Here is a 22,546-nt window from a genome sequence, read left to right on the forward strand (position 1 = left end):
GCAGTGTTTTAAAATTGTCTTTGAAAGACATGTTCTTAAGTGAAGTGAAATGGAGACAACATGTTTTTTTTTTTTCTAAGGGATGCTTGTTTGTTTAGTGGTAAATAAGGGCACAAGCCAGTTTTCTCATTGTGGAACCTGAGAGTTAACTTTTCTGTTAAATGAACCTCACTTGTAGTGAATCTTCCTCTCACTGCACATGCTTTTTTATACAAAATCCAAATCTGTGTTTCTCTCTAACCTTTGTAGAAAATTAGATCAAAATCTCATACAGTGTGAAGGGCAAGCTGAGAACATGGTAATAAAAGCAACAACAAGCAAACAACAACAGAACCTTTATATTCATTGACACAGCCACCGGAATGTTAAAAGTAGCACATACTATAAATATTCATTCCCGTTTGGAATCTTGAGGTTGGCTACTTCCATATTCGGCCTACACTCAGCATTTCTTCCCGTTTCGCGCACTCCCTCTCCATCCTTGTTCGAGCTTTTGTAGTCTGTGTGCCTATCTTCCCTCTACTGTGAGCTTTCTGGAGGTCATTGTCTTCCATTTTTACCTCCTTTCTTCCACTCCAAGCATTTACTATAGGAGTATATACATTCATAGGTACTGAATAGTATTATGATTTACTTTTTTATTCTTTGTAAGCTAAAGCACTATGAAATTCTAAGAAACTATTACTTTTACAGTCAAATGGAGAAAACAAACCTGGGATGAGGTCTATTTTAATACTCTATTCAAAAGAAAGTATATAATAAAAGAAGCAGAAGGAAGGAGCATTTTGGTTAAATAAAAGAATGGTGTGTTTCATAATCCAAAGTAGGGGTCTGGGAGAGTAGGGTTTAAGAAAGCTAATTAGGGAAGAAAGCAGATTATATTGGTTTCATTGGTGAGTTTGAGACTTTCATTTAAAAATAAATCTAGGGGCGCCTGGGTGGCTAAGTCGGTTAAGTGTCCAATTCTTGGTTTTAGCTGAGGTCATGATCTCACAGTTTGTGAGATTGAATCTCACTCACGTCGAGCTTTGGACTGACAGCAAGGAGCTGTTTTAGGATTCTCTCCTCCTGTCTCTGCCCCACCTCTGCTCATACTCTCTCTTTCAAAATAAATAAATACACATTAAAAAATACATATTATCCAATTTGACAATAGGTTATATAAAAAAAAAAATTCAAGACCCTAAATTTTAGAGTCTAAAAATATAGTAAAGAGGCCTCTGGCTGGGTCAGTTGCAAGAGCATGCCACTCTAATCTCAGGGTTGTGAGTTTGAGCCCCACATTGGGGATAGAGATTACTAAAAAAAAAATAAACACTTAAAAAAATTAAAATATAGTAAAGGGTTTTTCCCTTTCCAAGAAAAAACTAACAACATTGCAGCTATGAAATGGGTTTGAGAATAGTACTGTAATTCAAATAAGGCAGAAATTACTTAATAATTCTTAAAATTTGGTCTAGGGGTGCCTCGGTGGCTCAGTCAGTTAAGTGACTTTGGCTCAAGTCATGATCTCACATTCAAGAGTTCTAGCCCCGTATCAGGCTCTGTGCTGACAGCTCAGAGCCTGGAGCCTGCTTTCGATTCTGTGTTACCCTTTCTCTCTGCCCTTTTTCCACTCATTCGCTCTCTCTCTGTCTCTCTCTGTCTCTCTCTCTCTCTCTCTCTGAAAAAAATAAACATTAAAAATTTTATTTAAAAAATGGTTTATAGTCTCCTAATGGTAGACACTCTAAATCAAATGTTTTTACAGTAATCTTTGGGCCTTTAAATGTGGATGTTCCATCTTGTTTTCTGACAAATTTCTTTTAAAAAATGTTTTTAATGTTTATTGAGTTTTGAGAGAGAAAGAGAGAGCATGCGCACACGTGAGCAGGGTATGGGCCCAACTGACTGAGCCACCTAGGTGCCCCCTGACAAATTTTTTTTTTAAGCCAAGAATGGAGTGAAGTTTTTAGAGTAAGAAATTTTATGAATGCAAGCTTTTACAGTTGAGCGTTTATATTTTGGGCTGATTCCTGAAGAGTTGTGTTTTTTTTTTTTAATTCTAATTTTTTTAGAGAGAGTGCACAAGTGGGGGAGAGGGGCTGAGGGGGAGAGAGAGAGAATCTTAGTTCCACACTCAGCACAGAGCCCAGTGTGGGGTTCAATCCCATGACCCTGGGATTGTGACCTGAGCTGAAATCAAGAGTCGATTGCTCCGCTGACTTAGCCACCCAGGTGCCTCAGATTCCTGAAGAGTTTAGTCAGGATGGTTTCTCTTCTGAGGGAAGGTGGGTTTCTTTCAGAGATCCCAATAAATAAGATAGTGTCAAATTTCTGTCAACATATACCAAACAGAGGTCCCTATTTTGTGTATGGCAGGAAGAAAGTTATTTAACAAATTCAGGAATGACTTAAAATGTGATTTTTCTTTTTAAATTATAACTAAATAAACAAGTATCTTAACATATTTTCATAATTGTGGGTTTTTTGGTAGTTTGTATGGTATCACAGTTTTTTAAATCTTTATTTTGATTTATTAATGCTTATAGAGAATTTTTCACTTGTGGTTTATGACCACAGGGTTGTGAAACCAATTTAGGTCTTGACCAGTTTTTTTTTTTTTAATTTGTTTGTTTTAGGGTATTTGTTTCTTTGCTAATGAACTGCATTAGAATTATTAGAGTAAATTCAGAATATTCATGGCCTAAATTGTTATATATATGTTTATAAGTATCCTGTGTTATATATAATGGTCGATTGTGGCCCCCCAAATATGAAAGCTACTGATTTACAGGTTTCTTTCTGTGATCTGGGTCATATAATCAACACCCACCCATTGAGCTATAGAGGTATAAAGGGTGAAAATGAAAAGTTGCACCAGTTCAAAAATTAGTAAACTGAGGGATTTACAATAGAGCATTAATTAATAGATTGTTGCATGAGAGGTGTAGATACTACCTATCATATGTTGAGGCCTCAGAACATGCCAACACTATGCTAATGACTTTACATTCATTTTTTTCATTTAATTTTCACAAACAACTCTGAATTATATCCCAGTTTCACCTTTGAAGAAATGAGGCTTAGTCATGTAATATATTGGCTGATTTGCCTGATGACCACAGGGCTCTTGCTTCAACCATGTGTCCTAGAGGAAGGAAACCCCCCAGGCTGTGTACCTCGGAAAGGGGAAGTGCACCTGAGCATTGAGGTGGGATTTGGTTAGGTAAGGAAGAATATTGAGAAAGCCACTTAATGTGGGGGAAGAGAGATAAGAGCAAATTAATCATTATAACTGTTAAAGTCTGTGTTCAGAGCATCATATTCGAACAGTCAGTTATCTGTCTCCTTCTAGGCTGTATGCTACAGGACCATTTGTTACTTTAATGTTTCCATTCCCTGTTGCCATGTCTGGCTCTTAAGTGTTGTTCAGTAAGGCATTTGAACAGATGAATGCCTCTCATCCATGCCTCCTGAGAGAGGCAACTGGGAAAAGAATAGAGGCATCGTTATTAGATATTAATAGTGAATGACTATATTATTCTAGAAGTTGTCAGTTTTAATGTATCATAAAGAATGTAACTCTGAAATACAATATGATGAAGCTGCAGTAAGTATTGTTTAGTATATCGTATAGATGAGGATAAAGAGAAGTATATATTTTGGCTTTTCTTGTCCACTTAAAGACTTCCATCCATCAGAAGTACTATACTTCGTAAAGATAATAGACCTGTTTTTTAGCGTGTTTAGGAAACCTACTCAGTGTTTTAAAGTCAATTTAATTTGGTAAAATATTTATTGTTTGAAGTTTTTTTTTTCTTTTTAAAAATAGAATTAGCTCTAGTGAGCTGTTTTTAATTACTTAAGCCAGTATATTTCTCAAGATATATTCATACATTTGGTCATTAGAAGAAATAATGTCCGTCTTTTGTATTCTTTGGTTAGAGTTGAAGGTTATATATGCTGTATCGAGAGAAGCATGGTCCCGGCCACCCTTATCTTCAGTCATCTAAAGCAATACAATAATGAGGGGCGCCAGGGTGGCTCAGTCGGTTAAGCATCTGACTTCAGTTCAGGTCATGATCTCGCGGTTCGTGGGTTCGAGCCCCGTGTCGGGCTCTGTGCTGACAGCCAACTCAAAGTCTGGAGCCTGTTTCAGATCCTGTGTCTCCCTCTCTTTCTGACCCTTCCCTGCTCACACTGTCTCTTTCTCTGTGTCTCAGAAATAAATAAAACATTAAAAAATTAAAAAAAAAAGAAATGCAGTAATGAATTAAGAAACATACATAATTACAGTAAGAAATGGAATGTGGAAAATACATTTGGTACAAGCTATTAAGGGACAGAGAACAGAGATACCACTTTTGGTTGCAAATGAAGGAGGACTTCATGAAAGAGAAGTCTTAATAGATAAACGTCTAGGAATATGAATAATTATGTAGTAAACAAATATCCTAAGATTTATTTAGCCTCATAATTAAAGAAATATTAATTGACACAAATTATATTAGTATTATATTTTTAATGACTTCAATATATTGTAAACCATATATTGTGCTCCAGTCAGTCTGCTAAGGTGCAGTGGTTCTCTAGTGAAACTTCTGGGAAACAGAAGAACAACTGGTACCCAGTCCCCATTGTAGATCATTTAAGTCAGAATGACTTCTTGTACATTAATCAATTACCCATCACCATAGCCTTGTGAGTAAACCCAGATTTTACAAATACACAAATTACGTGACTTGCCCAAGGGACTGACCTAGAGCAGTTTGAATTCTCTGCAAAGTTGTAAAATCATGCAGCTCCTGGTGGCTTGGCTACTGTGTTGAAATCAATAACTATTCTGTCTCTTCAGAGTAGATAAAATGTTGGGAATTGCAAAGCTATCGAGGGCATGGAAACTGTTAAGATATTTTCCACTTTAGATGACACCTAATTTGCCTTTCTTCCTTATCAGCAGACACTTGGAATTGATATCCTTTATTGTTACTTGTTTCTGATAGTGTATCCTTTTTCTTGATCCTCAGCTTGACCTCTTTGGAAGTGAAATGGGAGAATAAGGAACATTCTCTCGGTTGTGTCTTTTTTTGCCACAAAAGTATGCTGTTCTTGCTCTGTAGTCTCCTGAGAGCCATCTCTGGTGCCTCTTCCTGCCTCTTTCCCCAAATGCTCAGATTTTCTTCACCCTGGCTTGCTTAGAGTGATGACAGCTTTCTAATCTTCCATGGTCATTTACATATGATAAAACCTGGTTTTGTTTAAAAAAAAAAAAAAAAGAATCACAAAACTCTCATAGTACTTCATCTATCCCCCTTCTGTATATTTAGTTTTCCAATGTGTTTCCTCACATCAGATTGTGAGTTTGTGGTGTAAAGGAACAAAGTATTTGAATCATATTCTTGTCCTGTGCATGTCTTTTGCTCCAGAAATGCTTTTTGAATACATGGGTAGTTGAGTGAAAAGAGGAGGAGAGGTGGATTTATGAGAAAACCCTTCATTTTATCTGTTCACTCCTGTTCCTAGCAGTGAGAAGCTATATCTGCATTTTTAGTATTATGTGTAATGATGAAAGAATTAGTCCTGGAATAAAGTTAGAGTAAATTCCTGATCCTCTAGCTTTCTCTGCAAATTTTTCCTCTTTTACTTTTTATTTTTTCAATTTGGTGGTATCTTAGAAACAGGACAGTAAAGTGGGGAGGGAGGTTGGGGTTTTTTGTTTTCTTTTCTGGTTAGAGGGAAGAGTTTTTCAGGTATTTCAACAATCATGGTTATTTTATTTGCCTTAAAATACACTTGTTAGTTAGTCCTACCCGTCAGGTATTGAGCTATAGTTTAGGAAATTCTTACATCTCACCATTTATTCAGATACTTTACATTTTAGTGTGGTTTTATTGTTTTAGAATGTAATTCCTGCACATTTCTTTTAGAGAAATTTCTAATGAATTTTTTTTTGATATTATGAGAATGGAACAGTTTTCCTTCATTCATCACTATTTTTAATATGGGTGCCATACAAGAAGACTGCCGATTGTAAAAAAATGTATTCCGTGGATTTTCTTATGTAGTGTGAAAGTGGTTTTACTGTTGTTAGTTTTGGATGTCTTAGGGAAAATCCTAGCCTTAACAACAACCTCTTCTACCTTTCCTGAAACAGTTGCCCCTACGTGTGTTTGAGTTTACTTTTTAACCTCTAGATTCAGAATAATGCAAAATAATAACAGTAAGATTAGTCATTATTGCCCTGAATCTGTCTGCTTTTAAGTGTTTTAGACCTTTAAAGTTTGTTTTTGCAAAATAAGTAAATAAAAGGCCGTTTTTGTTTGTTTTTTGCTTTTGAAGGAAGTGCCTCATGGAGAAAGCCTTAAGTCTGATACTAACAATTAAGACTGTGTTTTTAAATAATTTGGTGTTGGGGCACCTGAGTGGCTCAGTCGGTTAAGCGTCTGACTTAGGCTCAGGTCATGACCTCACGGTTTGTGGGTTCGAGCCCCGGGTTGGGCTCTGTGCTGACAGCTCAGAGCCTGGAGCCTGTTTCAGATTCTGTGTCTCCCTCTCTCTCTGACCCTCCCCTGCTCATGCTGTCTCTCTTTGTTTCTCTCAGAAATAAATAAAACATTAAAAAAGCCCTTTTTAAAAAAATAAATAATTTGGTGTCAAACACTTTGCTAGTATTTTCTAATTTATATTTTATTATAATCAGACTATTTGGCCAGAATAATGTCCATGTTAGAATTAAGTGAGTTTTTCTTTGTGGCCTAGTTTATGACCAGTTTTATAGGTGTTGCACAGATAGTGAAAAGAGGGCATAGTTTCTGTAATATCACAATTTTTATTTGTGTCTTTAAAAGCCAGCTTTATTAGTTATGTGAAATGTTAAAAACATACAGTCATTGATTTTGTCGCTGCTCTTCAGCACTTAAAGTTTATTTTCCTTTTTAAGACTAAGTGGTAGGTGTACTGTATACTTTTATCAGGAGATGAATAATCCCTGGTTCTCTTTTTGCAATATTAGTAGCCATCCTACATTCTTTAGAAATTACAAAATGCTTCTTAGCTGAAGTTCTCTAAAGAACTTTTCCTCCTGAACTATTGTTTACCCTGAGGTGCGATTCCTGTAGGAGCCAGGAAATGTGACATTGATTCTCTTTATTTACCAGTTTTTAAGATAATAATTTTGTTCCCTAGCATTCTTCAGATTCTTTGGGTTTTCTTTCGTTTGTATTTGTATTATTTAGTGTCATTATAAACTCAGTGTATTTAAAAATCCATGGCAGTTAATTATCGTGATTCATGCTCTCTGGTGTCACTTTTTGGCTGTTGAGAACCATACAACTTGACTCCTGTTCTCTTTTAAATAGGACTTTTAAGGGGCACCTGGGTGGCTTAGTCAGTTAGGCATCCTACATGGGCTCAGGTCATGGTCTCACCATTTGTAAGTTTGAGCCCCACATCAGGCTCTGTGCTGACCGCTCAGAGCCTGGAGTCTGCTTCAGATTCTGTGTCTCCCTCTCTCTCTGACCCTCTCCGGCTTGTACTCTGTCTCTCTCAAAAATAAATAAACACTAGAAAAAATTTTTAAGTAGTACTTTAATAGTAAGTCTTTGATAAGAGGGCTGTTTTTATTAAGAGAAACATAGAAATGCAGAAATATTGATAACCAGATTTTAAACATTGTATTTTACAGTAGAAATTTGATATGAAATGTTTTGACATGTTAATTATAAAAATAATGCCTTTTTATTTTATAAAGTTTGAATAAACAAAGGTATATAGAAGAACATGAAAATTACTCAGTTGTACTATTCGGAGGTAACATGTGATAGTGTTTATCTTTTCATCTTAATGCATGATTCTGTATTTTTTTCTAGCTGTATTTGTATATATTTTATATCCTTTTTTATATGACGTTTCATTTCATATCCACTAAAGTCCTTTAAAAACATAGTTTTAAATGATGGCATTATATCTAAAGGAATAAACCACAGTGTAACAGACTATTCTCTTACATTGGATTTCTAGTTTTCCTCTTTTTTTTTTCCAGGAAGATTATTGCAAGTGTACATAGAAAAACTTTGGTATTTGGACTGTGATATTCTGGATTTTTACTTAGGTTATATTGCTAGATGTAGGATTTTTAAAAAGTGATCCATAAATACGTCTAAGTGTTCTAAATGAACATACTTAAACTCTGGCTTTTAAATTTTTAAGCTAAAATTCCATATTTTGCCTTTTGAGGAGGACTATGTGAAATAGCATTTATTTAAAGTTAAATGTCATTGCTAAATGTCTTACATGTTTCATAATTACAAATAGTCTTAGTTGCTCTGAAATGATGTTAATTTCACTTGATAGATGGATGTAGTTAGAACCTTAGAAACCCAGTGATTGCCTTGAAGAAAAATAACTAGTGAATGACAAAGCTTGTATTGAACACCAGTATTTTTAGCTTCTAGCAGGCTCTGAATTTTAGTGCATTTCAATAATGTATAATTTTATATTTAAATTATGTTCAGGATGTATAGTAGAAAAAACTTTTATAGTATTGAATGCTTTATTAATTACTCTTCCTGGTATGCTGTTGTCTTTACTTGAGATTAAAAATTAAAGCATTTGATTAATACGCTATAAGATGGTGAGGAGGAAGCAGTTAAACAGTATGTTTTTGAGGTACCTAAGTAGCTTAGTCTGTTGAGCAGCTGACTCTTGATTTTGGCTCAGATCACAATTCCAGGGTCCTGGGATCGAGCCCCATGTCAGGCTCTGTGCCAAGCATGGAGCCAGCTTAAGATTCTCTCTCTCCCTCTCTCTCCCTCTCTCTCCCTCTCTCTCCCTCTCTCTCCCTCTCTCTCCCTCTCTCTCCCTCTCTCTCCCTCTCTCTCCCTCCCTCTCCCTCTCTCCCTTTCCCACTCTCCCTTTCCCTCTCTCCCTTTCCCTCTCTCCCTCTCCCTCTCTCCCTCTCCCTCTGCCCCTCTTCCCTGCTCTCTAAAAATTAAAAAAAAATTTAAGTACTTTTGTATTATCTTTAACTGTTTTTCCCCCCACTGTGGGAGGGTAGAACATAATGACTCGTCATCTGTATATTCTGGATAGTTTAAGAAATATTCTGTTCAAAATATTAATCTTGACTGTTACCAAGGTTTTCAACTATTTTGAGACATCTAATAGTAATTTTTAGTTCCAAAATTTAATGTGAAAATTAATTGGAAAAAGAATAGACTATCTCTTAATACGGTCTAAAGTAGGATTTTTGAACAAATATACAGAAAAACCGCCTTACTTTCTTCTTTTGTTGTTTTCTTTCTTATTTTTTCTTACAGTTTTATTGCATTTCACACTCCTGTATTTTTAATGGTCTAGATTTAAGATGGAAGTCAGGAATATATATTTTAAACATAAACAGTCTAATGTCTAATAAACATTTGCTAAGTGATGTCAGGCACTTTTTCTGGAGTCGCTGTACCACTTTATACACCCACCAGTAACATATGAAAGGTCCGGTTGTTCTACATTCTCACCCAAATCAAATATTATTAGGCTTTTTAATTTTAGCCAGTCTGGAGGGTGTAGAGTGGTACCTTACTGTGGTTTTAATTAGCTTTTACTGAGGAGTAAGAGTGTTGAGTACCTTTACATTGGCTTATTAGTCATCTGGATGTTGTCTTCTGAGAATTGCCTACCTGAGCCTTCTGCCTTTTCTATTGGGTTGTATCTTTTTCTTACTGATTTGAAGGAGTTCTTATGTAATTTGGATATGAGTAGTTTGTCAAATGTATGTATTCCAAGTATCTCATTGGGCTTTTCACTTTTAATAGTGTTTTATTGTGAATAGAATTTCTCAATTTTAATGAAGACCAATTATTAATTTTCTTAAAGTACTTCTTATGCTTTTTGGAAGAAATTTTCTTAGACTGCATTTTGAAAAATGCTGAGACAAGAACCATTTTCTGGTTGACAAGAACTATTTCCTGGTTGACAGGGAAAATAAAAGGTTTCTTTCTGAGTAATCCTCTAACATCTCTCGTATTGTCAGCAGTTCTGCCTCCTCTAGGAATCCCCCTGTTCATCTCTTCTCATCGTATTAAATTTGAGGGCTCTGAATTTTGTGTTCCTAACGTTAAGCACATAGTTGTCTTTCTACTGCAGGAAAGGCAGTGGGCTGTAGCTCACGTTTTTCAATGACTTAAAGGGGCAGTATTTCCCATTTTTCAACAGAAGTATCCTAGCCACGGAGGTGAGTGAGCACAAAACCCCAGGGGTATCTCGCGTCCTGACCAGACCTGAAGTAGGGACGTGTGAATTGAAAGCAAGGGACGTCTTTGAACTCTTCTGTGTGCACCGTTTTATTTTTTTATTTTTTTTTCCTTAGATAGTTTATTGTCAAGTTAGTTTCCTTGTAACACCTGGTGCTCATCCCCACAAGTGCCCTCCTCCATCCCATCACCCTCCTTCCTCTCTGCCCCACCCCCATCAGCCCTCAGTTTGTTCTCAGCATTCAAGAGTCTCTCATGGTTTGGTTCCCTCCCACTCCCCAGCTTTTTTTTCCCTTCTCCCCCATGGTTCTCCGTTAAGCTCCTCCTAATCCTCCTATACGTGCAAACATATGGTGTTTGTCCTTCTCTGCCTGACTTATTTCGCTCAGCATAACACCCTCGAGTTCCATCCATGTTTCTACACATGGCCAGATTTCATTCTTTCTCATTGCCATGCAGTATTCCATTGTATAGATAAACTACATCTTCTTGATCCATTCGTCCGTTGATGGGCACTTGGGCTCTTTCCATGTTTTGGCTATTTTGGAGAGTGCTGCTATAAACATTGGGGTACATGTGCCCCTATGCATCAGCACTCCTGTATCCCTTGGGTAAATTCCTAGCAGTGCTATTGCTGGGTCATATGTGTGCACTTTTTTAGGAATATAGTTTAGAAATACAGCTTTCATTTAAAAGTAGCATTTAATTGATTCTACCTTTCACTCCAAAATTTAGAGTGAAATTGAGGGAGGCTGCAGGAGGCTGTACCATGTTTATTCAGCAGCTTTGAAGTCCCTCAGGTAGCCCTGGGCTTAAGGTTTTTATATATTGCCTTCACTGATCTGTTTGCTTTACCAGTCCAGTGTGGTTAAGAGACTTGCACAGTAATTACTGGCAGAGGCAGAACAGTACCTCAGGTCTCATTGCTCTGCATCCCATACTATCTGGTCAACAGAGTACTAAGGTGAAATCATGGGATTATACCTTAAAACAACAGAAAAGAGCTGAATGAATAAATAAATACACAGTGTGAGAAAATGAAAAAGTGTGTTTTTAGTGGACCAAGAATTTTCAGTAATTTCTGGAAGAGAAAAGCAGTTAGATATCCTTATTTTATTTTATATTTTAAATTTTATTTAAATCCAAGTTAGTTAACATATAGTGTAATAATGATTTCAGGAGAAGGATTGTGATTTGTCACTTACGCATAAGGCTCAGTGCTCATCCCAAGTGCCCTCTTTAGTACCTATCATCCATTTAGCCCATCAACCCACTCCCCTCCCCTCTAGCAGCCCTTAGTTCTCTGTATTTAAGAGTCTCTTACGGTTTTCCTCCCTCTTTATTTTTATCTTATTTTTCCTTTCCTGGATATCCTAATGTTAGAAGTTAAGCATAAGTTCAATTTGATCTTAGCTATCAAGGAAGTGCTAAGGAGCATATAAGGAGTATTAATGCCATTTTTTTCTGTTTGTTTATGTATTTGTGAAGTGATTGTCCTCAAAGGATTTTATGATATTTAAGTGTCTAGTAATTTGTTGTAAGTAAATTTTTGATTACTTAAGTTTTTGTTACTTAGGCATTCTTAAAATACTCTGTAGTCATTGTTTTTTCAGACACTTTTGCCTTAAATTTGCTTGTAGTCGATGCTTTTGATGACTTTGGTTCCCTAAAGTTAATAAAACTGAAAATGTATAACTTTGAGATAAAATATGTATTATTTTTGGTAGTAACTTAATTTTATTATAATTATGAGTTAACTCAGGAACACATAGTATAAGTTATGTGACTTGCTGTGTTGTTACAGGATTATAAGCAAACCATTATGCATTCTTAAAAGATTCTGTGGTTAAACAGTAAACTTCTGTATCTGTACTCTTGTTCTATTTTATTTTTTATATTGTGATATGCTGTTTTTAAGTAGTTTTAGGAATTACAAACAAAAGATTCTTTTGAATGAGCCCTTGCTTAATACATGGAAGGGGACAGAGAGACTCCTTTCAAGGTTACTTAGGACCAAACAGCAATAAGACAGCAGTGTTTTTAATTGGTCATTGAATGTTGATGAGAATTCAGTTATCATTATAAGCCTTTTGTTAATTATTATTTGGTAGTCTCTTAATTAAAATAACAGAATTCTTCCTACATAATAGTAAGTATAAAATGCTTAATCTCAAGGACGTTTGAAATTGAGATGTCATGGAGTGCCTGGGTGACTCATTTGGTTAAGTGTCCAACTTTGGCTCAGGTCGTGATCTCACAGTGCGTGGGTTTGAGTCCTACATCGGGCTCTGTGCTGACAACTCAGAGCCTGGAGCCTGCTTCTGTTTCTGTGTCTCCTCCTCTCTCTGCCTCTCCCTCACTCGCACTGTATCTCACTCTGTCTCTCAAAAATAAATAAATGTAAAAAAATAAATAAATAAATAAACATCAAAAATTATTTAAAAAAAAATTGAGATGTCACAATACATATATACGTACACACATACATACATATATATATATATATATATATTTTTTTTTTTTTTTAAGTTTATTTGAGAGCAAGAGAAAGCCTGAGTCAGGGAGGAGCAGAGAGAGGGAAAGAGAAATCTTAAGCAGGTTTGCACTGTCAGTGCATAGCCCAATGCAAGGCTTGAACCAGTGAGATCATGCACTGAGTCAAAGTCCGGATGCTTAACTGGCTGAGCCACCCAAGCGCCCCACATATTTTTCTTATTGTGGCAAAAAGAGATAAATATATCCTCTTAACAGTTTTTAAGTATGTAGTACAGTATGGTTAACTACATGTGCATTGTTGTACAGTAGACCTCCAGAACTTTTTCATCATGCATGACTGAAACCCTGTACTCACTGAATAACTCCCTGTTTCCCCATGTGCCCCGCCACCAATTGCCCCTGGCAACTACCATTCTATTTGTTTCAGTGAGTTTGATTGTTTTAGATACCACGTATTTTTGGATTCATGCAGTGTTTGTCTTTTATGATTGGCTAATTTCAGTTAACATACTGTCCTCAAGGTTCATCCTTGTTGTGGCATATGACAGAATCTCTTTTTAAAGGGCTTTATAACATTCTGTTGTGTGGCGGGGGAGAGGGTGATGCGTGCGTGCATGTGTATTCTACATTATCTTTATTAATTCATCCATCAGTGGACATTTACATTACTTCTACACTTTGACTATTATGAATAATGCTACAGTGAATATGGATGTGTCACCATACTTATTTTTAAAGGCTTTATTGGTTTTTCTATTGCAGATATATTCGACTTTATGGAAGAAAATTTAGCAAAGAAGATCATGTTCTTTTTATCAAGTTATTGTATGAGCTGGTATCAATTCCAAAACTGGAAATCAGCATGATGCAGGGATTTGCCCGTCTCTTGATCAATTTGTTAAAGTAAGTAAATTTCCTATGATTTCTGCTAACCTTTTTTGGTTTGTTTCTTCAAGATCTTAGGGAATGAGAGCTAAGTATTCTTTGATAAGAAGACCCAAGTCCCAAGTTGCTATTTAACAAAAAGATTGCAGAAAATTTTATCATAAGTTTAAGCTATATATGTTCTAAGATCCTTGAGAAAACATGGATCATTTGTTCTTTACTTATTCCTAGAAACCCAGAACAATGCTGGAAACATTAAGTACTCCATCGATAACATGGGAAAGTAAGAAATTCATTGGCAGTAATGGTGGCACAAGTGTAAATGCCCCTTTTTACCTGGTGCTCTTTGAGATGTGAGCAGCAGTAAGAATCTGGTGCATTGTTCTTACTACTGCATTCTACTGATGAATTGCCACGGATGGGAAAATGCAGGGCCCAGCAGGATGATAGCAACATCGAACAACTGTCATCCTTGTGTGGTAGGGGTAATATACAAACAACTGCATGTGAATAGATGCATATTTGTTTACTCTTTTTTTTAATTAGGAAAAAGGAACTTCTTTCAAGAGATGATTTGGAGTTACCTTGGAGACCACTTTATGACATGGTGGAAAGAATATTATATTCCAAGACAGAGCACCTGGGATTAAATTGGTTTCCTAAGTAAGTCTTTTCTTTCCGAGTACTTCTTTGGGAGCACTTGGGGCCTTTTAGAATTTGGTCATAGTTGATAAATAATTGGGTTATATGAGATAAGCAAACAAATACACATTTCAATGTGCTCGTTACTATGTAATGTAACTCCTAAAACAATTTATTGACTTCTTTAAACTATATCTGAAGTTTCACTTAAGAATTTCCCACCAGGATATCTGATCATTAATATTACCATGCTGGCCAAAAGCAGCAGATTTTTGTTTGAAATCTTGGATTTTGTCTTTGAAAGTAATGCACATTTGGCATTCTTTATTATATATCCACATGTGTTTTAATACTGCAAGTAAAATGAATGCCTCAAGAAGGGGAGGTTGGCATATTCCAGAGGGCACCCACATCTCAGTTAAAGAAGTGTTAGTTTCAGTGACTGTTCATGGAATGTAAGTTATTCAATGCACGACTCCTTGATTTAGACGTACTAGGATTATGAACCTCTGGCTAATTCTGCCTTCTTGTACACACATCCTAGCTCTTCCAGATCTCTGATTTTGGTATGTTCTGTATGTTATTCTGAATTTATGGAGTATAATACGATGATCTGTCCTTTTTGGTTACTTAATAGTGATTTTATTTGTTCTTTACTTACCTCTTACCAATCTTAGCATGTTTGGCTTAAAGTACTCTTAAACTCTTTGTGATTGAGGTTTGTTTTTAGGAAAATTTCTACAGTTTTCTTCAATTTAATTTTCCTCTATGTTTATCATACACATATGTACTCATTTCCTGAAGAATACCATTTTGTACACTTGTATTATTTTCCTCCTTTTTATAAATTAAGTCTTTAAAATTTTATTTCTATGGTTTGTCTCTCAACTCTAGGCATGTTTTCATTATTTCACGACTTCTTGTAGTCTCCCCCTTTCACTTCATTTAATCCATGGTCATTTTTCAGGCTTCACTGAGGTCAGCAGTCTTTGTTACATAGAATTTTCTGAAAAATGAGCACAGAAGGTAGACTTTAAAAGATTTTCAGGTCATAATTTAGTAGTGAAATGATGTAAATGAAAAGAAGTTTTAAAGAAAAATGATTATCGGTGATCTTGAACTTAGGCCCTAATTGATTTTTGGACAGAGGTCACAAATAGAAATAACAAATCATTTCTTTTCTAAAGATTTCATGGGTTAAAACAAGGAAACCCATTTCAACCATAACACACACATACACACACACACACAATTCATCATGAAACTAAATGGTACATCATTCGTATATATTTTTATTATGAGAACCAGAAATTAAGCATGAAAGCTTTGTTGTAAAGGTTCCTTTTGAGTGTTTCTGCTGGAGGAAATATGGCATGGACTGTATTGACTAGGTCTTCTTAAAACAGGAGGCTGTTTAGGCTTTTACTAGAATCTGCGATTTCAGGGACCTTTAAACGTTCAAAATCAGTTATCTTTTTGAAATTTTTCTGGCTGAATTTTTGACTGCCTTAGAAAATGTTTGGTAAATGGTATGGGAGAAAAGGATATTTCTTCAGTAATTTCTTCTTCTGGCTCCTGCGTGACTCAGTCAGTTAAGCATCCAACTTTAGCTCGGGTCATAATCTTACAGTTCGTGGGTTCAAGCCCTGCATCGGGCTCTGTGCTGACAGCTTAGATCCTGGAGCCTGTTTCAGATCCTGTGTCTCCCTCTTTCTCTCTCTCTCTGCCCCTCCCCTGCTGTGCTCTCTTCCTCACAAAAATAAATAAATAAGCATTAAAAAAAATAATTTCTTCTTCAGTAAGTCCTTTACTTGTTTTTTCATAACCAAGCATCTTACTTCCTGCCCTGAGGGGTATCTTTTCATAGGCAGCTGCTTCCTTTTACGTCTTGCGTGGTCACTAATACCTACCTATGGCTTGCTTTCCTGGAAGTTTTGTCAGAACTTAGCACGGTTAGTGTCAGTTGGTGCTTATAGTTCCTCCCCTGCATCTTGATACTCTGCTTATTATTACCATGTCTTTTCCTGAATCTTCCCATCTCTGCTCTCCTGGAAACCTTCTTCTTAAAAGTTTCACCATGAGGGGTGCCTGGGTGGCTCAGTCTGTTAAGCATCCGACTCCTCGTTTCAGCTGAGGTCATGATCTCACAGTTTGTGAGTTCAAGCCCTGCCTCAGGCTGTGTGCTGATAATGTGGAGCCTGCTTGGAATTCTCTCTGTCTCTGTCTCTCTTTCTCCTTATCTGTATTCAGTGACAGAAACAAATATAAGTAATGTGTGAACCATGAAATGATTCCCATAATGGGAAGGTAGTTTATTATAAAACAGTATGTGTTTTAAGCATGCATGCATCATTACTCTAAAAGACACAATTTAGTATTGAGATTTTATATCTACTTATGATGAATAAGTTTGAATTTAAAAGCAAAAATATCAAAGCATTTTGTATAAGAAGTATAAGAGAATAAAAGAGCAGCATTATGAATGGACATTAGAGTAAAAACTAGTGCTAGGATAAAGAAAATAACAAATAATACTTAAGTATGACAAAAGAGAGAGAAATAGCTTTAATTTCAGAGTACTGAGCTGGAGAAAAAGTATGATCTTGCAGATAGGCTGGCCTTATTTATTATATAGTGTCACAGTAATTCTTTATGTAACAATATGGAATGGTATAGTTACTTGGTATCACAAAACATTATTTTTGAACATTATTACATGTGAAAGAAATAGAGGCAAAGGATGAATTGGGAAAAGAAACATTGATATGAAGCTATAGAGAATTTGTGCAGCGAACTTTCAGGTACAGTATCAGTAAGATTGAAAACTAACAAGCAGTGCTAAAGTAAATAAGTGAATAATGTCAGTATGTAATATTTGCAACATAAATTGCCTTTTGTGCCATACCAAAAAGGATGACAATAACATTAAGCATTTAAAATGTTTTTAGCGTTTATTTCTTTTTGAGAGAGAGATAACATGAAGCATTTTAACAGCCAAATTACTAATGAAATTCTGTGACATGTTTTATGTCTGCTAATTGCCAATGTAATGACAGTAGGTTCTAGACTATTAGCCTTAAATCTGAGTTGCACATTTCACTCTTGGTACATGTAGCATTGGCAGATCAAGCGTTGCAATTGCAATTGCTATGATAGTGTGATTTTGCGCGGGGGTGGGGGGGGGAGTAATGATTATCCTTAGGCAAAGTTTTTAAGAAATCAAAATACTTGCTTCAATTTATATGTTTGTTATATTCCTAGAAGATTCAATGTCCGTTAAAACTTTGCAAAAAATACTTAATGGTTAAAACAGTTTACTTTTAGGATCAGAAAGTTTTTATCTGGGGTTACCTGGGTGGCTCAGTTGGTTAAGCATCCAACTCTTGATCTTTGTTCAGGTCATGATCTTATGGTTTGTGAGATGGAGTCTCATGTCAGGTTCTGCACTGACAGCGCTTAGCCTGCTTGGGAGTCTCTCTGCTCTCTCTCGCTCGCTCGCTCTCTCTCCCCTGCTCTCTCTGGCTTGAGCTCTCAAAATAAATAAACTTAAGAAAGAAAGACCCAGGTCTTTTAGTTTCCAACCAGTACTTTTTTTTTTTTCCCCTGTACTAGTACTCCTCAAACTGTCCACTTAATACCTTCTTCTCTTAAGAGAAGCAGTCTTAAAGCAGTCTGGTGTGAGAAATTTCTTGGAAATTCACATGTTATTTTAAACATTGATAGGAGTATTAGGCTTATTAAATATTGTTTTCAAGAGCATTTGGCTGGCTTAGTTAGTAGAGCATGCGACTCTTGGGTCTCAGGGTTATGAATTTGAACCTCATGTTTGGTGTAGAGATTCCTTAAAAATAGAATCATTAAAAAATAAATAGTATTTTTATAAGTAAAAATTCCTTCCCTCTATATCTTGATTAAAATTGATGCTCCAGGAAGGTGAACCATGTTGGTTCATTGGTTTGGAGTGCTCAGACCCAGGGCTGCGTGTGCCACTGAATGGAGTACACATTGTGAAGTGCAGCTCTGTGATGCAGACACTTTAAAAAAAAATTTTTTTTTACATTTATTTATTTTTGAGAGACCGAGCACAAGTGGGGGAGGGACAGAGAGAGAGGGAGACACAGAATCCAAACAGGCTCCAGGTTCTGAGCTGTCAGCACAGAGCGCAACGCAGGCCCCGAACTCACATTGTGAGATCATGACCTGAGCCGAAGTTGGACACCCAACTGACTGAGCCATCCAGTTACCCCTGCAGACACTTTTTAAAAATGGTAACGCATTGTTCCAATTTAAAGGGATCACAGAATACTAAAGATCTAGAGCCACTTTTGAGGGGGCTTTTGCTTGATGAGAGGCAACTCTATAGGACAAAATTAGAAACTTATGGGGGGCGCCTGGGTGGCTCAGTCGGTTAAGCGTCCGACTTTGGCTTAGGTCATGATCTCGCGGTTCGTGGGTTCGAGCCCCGCGTCGGGCTTTGTGCTGACTGCCAGCTCAGAGCCTGGAGCCTGCTTTGGATTCTATGTTTCCCTCTCTCTCTGACCCTCCCCTGCTCATGCTGTCTCTCTCTCAGAAATAAATTAAAAGCATTCAAAAAAATTTTTTTTAAAAATTAGAAACTTAATGTCTCTGTTAAAAAAAAAAAAGTAGAAGGAATTATACTTAACAGTTTCAGGACTGTAATTCTTTATTCTCTTTCTCCAATTTTCTGTAATCTTTTTACTGTTACCATGAGATATTTACCACCTTTTGTAAGGAATACCTCTTCCCTTATTTCCATTTGGGTCATACTCTATAGTTATAAAAACTCACCTTTGAAGGATATCAGCCTCTTTGATTCTTGGACTTTGTTCATCACACTTGCCTTGATCTGAAAATCAGAGAAATCTAGTAGTGTTAGTTCTTGTGCAGAAATATCAAGAGAAACCGGGGTGCCTGGGTGGCTTAGTCGGTTAAGCGTCTGACTTTCGCTTAGGTCATGATCTCGCGGTTTGTGGGTTCGAGCCCCTCATCGGGCTCTGTGCTGACTGCCAGTTCAGAGCCCGGAGCCTGTTTCAGAGTCTGTGACTCCCTCTCTCTGACCCTCCCCTGCTCACGCTGTCTCTCTTTCTCTCTCCTAGAAATAAATAAAACATTAAAAAAAAATTAAAAAAAAAAATATTAGAGAAACCAGTTTTCTGGTTTCTGTAGAGCTATACAGCACTACTTTTTAGTTTCTGCTCCTTAGAGCTATTTTATGTCCTCTAGATTTCTAATAGGGAATCATTTAAAAACATTATAAAATTTCCTTTTTTTCCCTTTAAACTTCTGTTTCACATACTAGTATAGCAAGTGTTTATAGTCCGAGGAAAATGTTACAACTTCACAAACATTTTATTTCAGAAAACCCCTGAAATCCATTTAATATGGCATGCTTTTAGAATTGGTATTTTTGCTTTGAGTATTTTCATCTTAGATGTATTCTGACTCATTTTGAAACAGTTTTGTCAGCTGACTGCATGTGTTCATACTATTTTTAGAATACTATTTTTATAATCAAAAGTGAAAGATTGCTTCATTTGTTAACTGTCTTTCAAGTCTTAACTCGTGTGTTATGTGTTTGTCTGTATTGAAACTATTCCTAAGGGTGCCATGCATTTCAATAGGATTTTAAAAGCACGTTCTATTTTTTGGAGTAAGGATTATTCCACTTTCTTCTTTCTCTTCCCCTTTTCCCTGATCTTCCTCCCTCCACCCCTTCTTTTCCCTTTATTCCTTCTGTCTTTCTGTCTCAGGGGCAAGAAACCATTTTCATTCTTCTGTTTCTAGTTTCTACTGGAGAAACAAACTATAGGATTATTTTATTTGATAAAAAAATCAAAATTGGAAGGGAGTTAGGTAGTTTGGACTTGATAGTAGTAATGAAAGGATCACTTTATGATTATGATATACAAGAAGCATTTGAATCTTAGGGGCCTAGTTTTATTTCATAAAATCATGTCCCCTACACTTAATTGGGGTAGCATATTATATAAGTTACTAATAAAGGCTGTGGCTACTAACAACATGTGGAGGGATTATGCATAGACCTGCTTTTACAGATGGGCACAGACAATTCATATTTGAATAGATACGTGTATAACTTTGTGTACTTATGTCAGGATCAGTTTGATTTTTGGGAGTTGTTTGGTGTTAAGAGGTCTACATATTTGCATCATGAGCAGTTTGGGCCTAGCTAACTCATTTAATTTTTTAAAAATATTTTTTTAAGGTCTATTTTTCTTTCATATAGATCATTCTCTAAAAGGATCATAGAGGATTAAACAGGTTTGTTTTTTTTTTAGTCTGGTTTTTAAAGTTTATTTGAGAGAGAAAGAGAGCACATGGAGCAGGGGGAAGGGAGAAGGGCAGAAAGAGAGGAAGAGAGAGAATCCCAAGCACACTCTGAGCTGTTCACACGGATCCCAGAGGTACTGGGTCTCACAAACCTTGAGATCATGGCCTGAGCCGAAATCAAGAGTCAGATGCTCAACTGACTGAGCCAGCAAGGCGCCCCTAAATGTTTTCATTTTTCATATTAATCTGCCTCTGCAGAAATTCTTTCCCTTTTTGGTACTTGTTCTTGATGCCATTTGTTTCTCAATTGATGTGACAAAGGACTATTTGATTTGGTGCTCTTATCTCTAAGATAAAGCTAAATCTTTGTTCCCCCTTCAACACATGGAAATGACATGTTCTTACTCTGCTGGAAGTTTCTTGACACATGTAGCTACATTTCTAAACTTAAACTTATCAGCAGCTCCAGAATATCTGGCTACAGAATTTAATGTGATAATGAAATGACAAAAGCAGTTTCTTTGAGGACCTGTTGAAATTTAAAGTAGTTTATGGTTATTTTGTTAATAAGCAGTAATTATTAATAAGGTAGATGTAGTGATTATTTAAGTGAAAGTGCGTGATTGGGGGAGGAGCAGAGAATCTTAAGCAGGCCCCATGCCCAGTGTGGAGCCCAACTTGAGACTTGATCCCACAACTGTGAGATCATGACCTGAGCTGAAATCAAAAGTCAGATGCTTAACCGACAGCCACCCAGGCATCTAGGTGTAATGATTTATTAACACAGTATTTGAGGAACATTCTAGTATATGTGCTGCTGAAACAAGCACTATTTGAAGAACATTCTATTTGCTCTTTTAAAAATATTATTTTCATTTTTATTTGGAAATGAGAGAATAAATGGTTGATTTTATTTTATTAATGACTTTGGTAGTGTGTTCCTAAAAGTTATATCTGTGTTACAGTGATTTTTCTTTAGAAGCTGTTTTTTAAAGCATTTAAAAATATTTTGTTCACACTGATTAGGCTTATCATCACTTTCAGGAATTACGCATGCTCTTTTTACTTGTGTGGTCAGGATTACTACAACTTACTAGTACTAGCCATGAGGCAGACGTCTTTCTTTAAGTATTTATACCTTTCTTTTTTTCTTTTTTCTTTTTTTTTTTAATGTTTTTTTATTTTATTTCTGAGAGAGACAGTGTGAGCAGGGGAGGGTCAGAAAGAGAGGGAGGTACAGAATCTGAAACAGGCTCCAGGCTCTGAGCTAGCTGTCAACACAGAGCCCGACACAGGTCCCGAACCCACGAACTGTGAGATCATGACCTGAGCCGAAGTTGGATGCTTAACCAACTAAGCCACCCAGGCGCCCCAGTATTTATACCTTTCCTATGGTAGAATTATCTTGACTCTAATTTTGTGTGAAGTGGCTGTGAAAAATGAGTATTGGCTAATGAAAGTATGCAATATTAGATTTTTGAAAGATTGGCTATGAGATGAATAGTGTTTGACCGATGGTTATATTTGTTTAGATTTAGAGAAAGCAAGTAAAACTGAGTTTTTTATGTGAAGTGAAGTACATTTTTTTAAAGTTTATTAATTTATTTGGAGAGAGAGAGAGAGAGAGCACACGTGTGATTGGGAGAGAGCACACGTGTGATTGGGGATGGGGCAGAGAATGAGGGAGAGAAAGAATCCCAAGCAGTCTCTGTACTATCTGTTAGTGCAGACCTAGACATGTGGCCCAATCCTTGAGATAATGACCTAAGCCAAAATGGAGAGTCAGACACTCAACCAACTGAGCCACCCAGGCACCCCAATGAAGTACAGTCTTAAGAAAGAAAATATATAGGCAATTACCGTTATATTATAAGGAAGTTAAGGCAGAGGTATATACAGTAAGCCAGTGTTATAATTTCCCAGTTCATTTACTAAAAAGCAAATAGAATTCTGAAGCTAAATTTTATTTTAAGAATTGT

The 22,546-nt window shown here is 36.3% G+C and overlaps 1 protein-coding gene across 1 annotated transcript in view; it reads left to right on the top strand.

The window, feature by feature from the left end:
* PSME4 (proteasome activator subunit 4) overlaps nt 1-22,546 on the top strand; it is a 100,888-nt gene that overhangs the window by 6,174 nt on the left and 72,168 nt on the right. Inside the window, exons 2-3 of the mRNA XM_039249180.1 lie at nt 13,491-13,631; nt 14,160-14,276. Of these exons, the coding sequence (XP_039105111.1) occupies nt 13,491-13,631; nt 14,160-14,276 (258 nt within the window). The remainder of the gene's footprint in view (nt 1-13,490; nt 13,632-14,159; nt 14,277-22,546) is intronic.

Source organism: Hyaena hyaena, unplaced genomic scaffold (genome assembly GCF_003009895.1).
Source record: "Hyaena hyaena isolate Hyena2069 unplaced genomic scaffold, ASM300989v1 scaffold_332, whole genome shotgun sequence".
Taxonomy (NCBI): domain Eukaryota; kingdom Metazoa; phylum Chordata; class Mammalia; order Carnivora; family Hyaenidae; genus Hyaena; species Hyaena hyaena.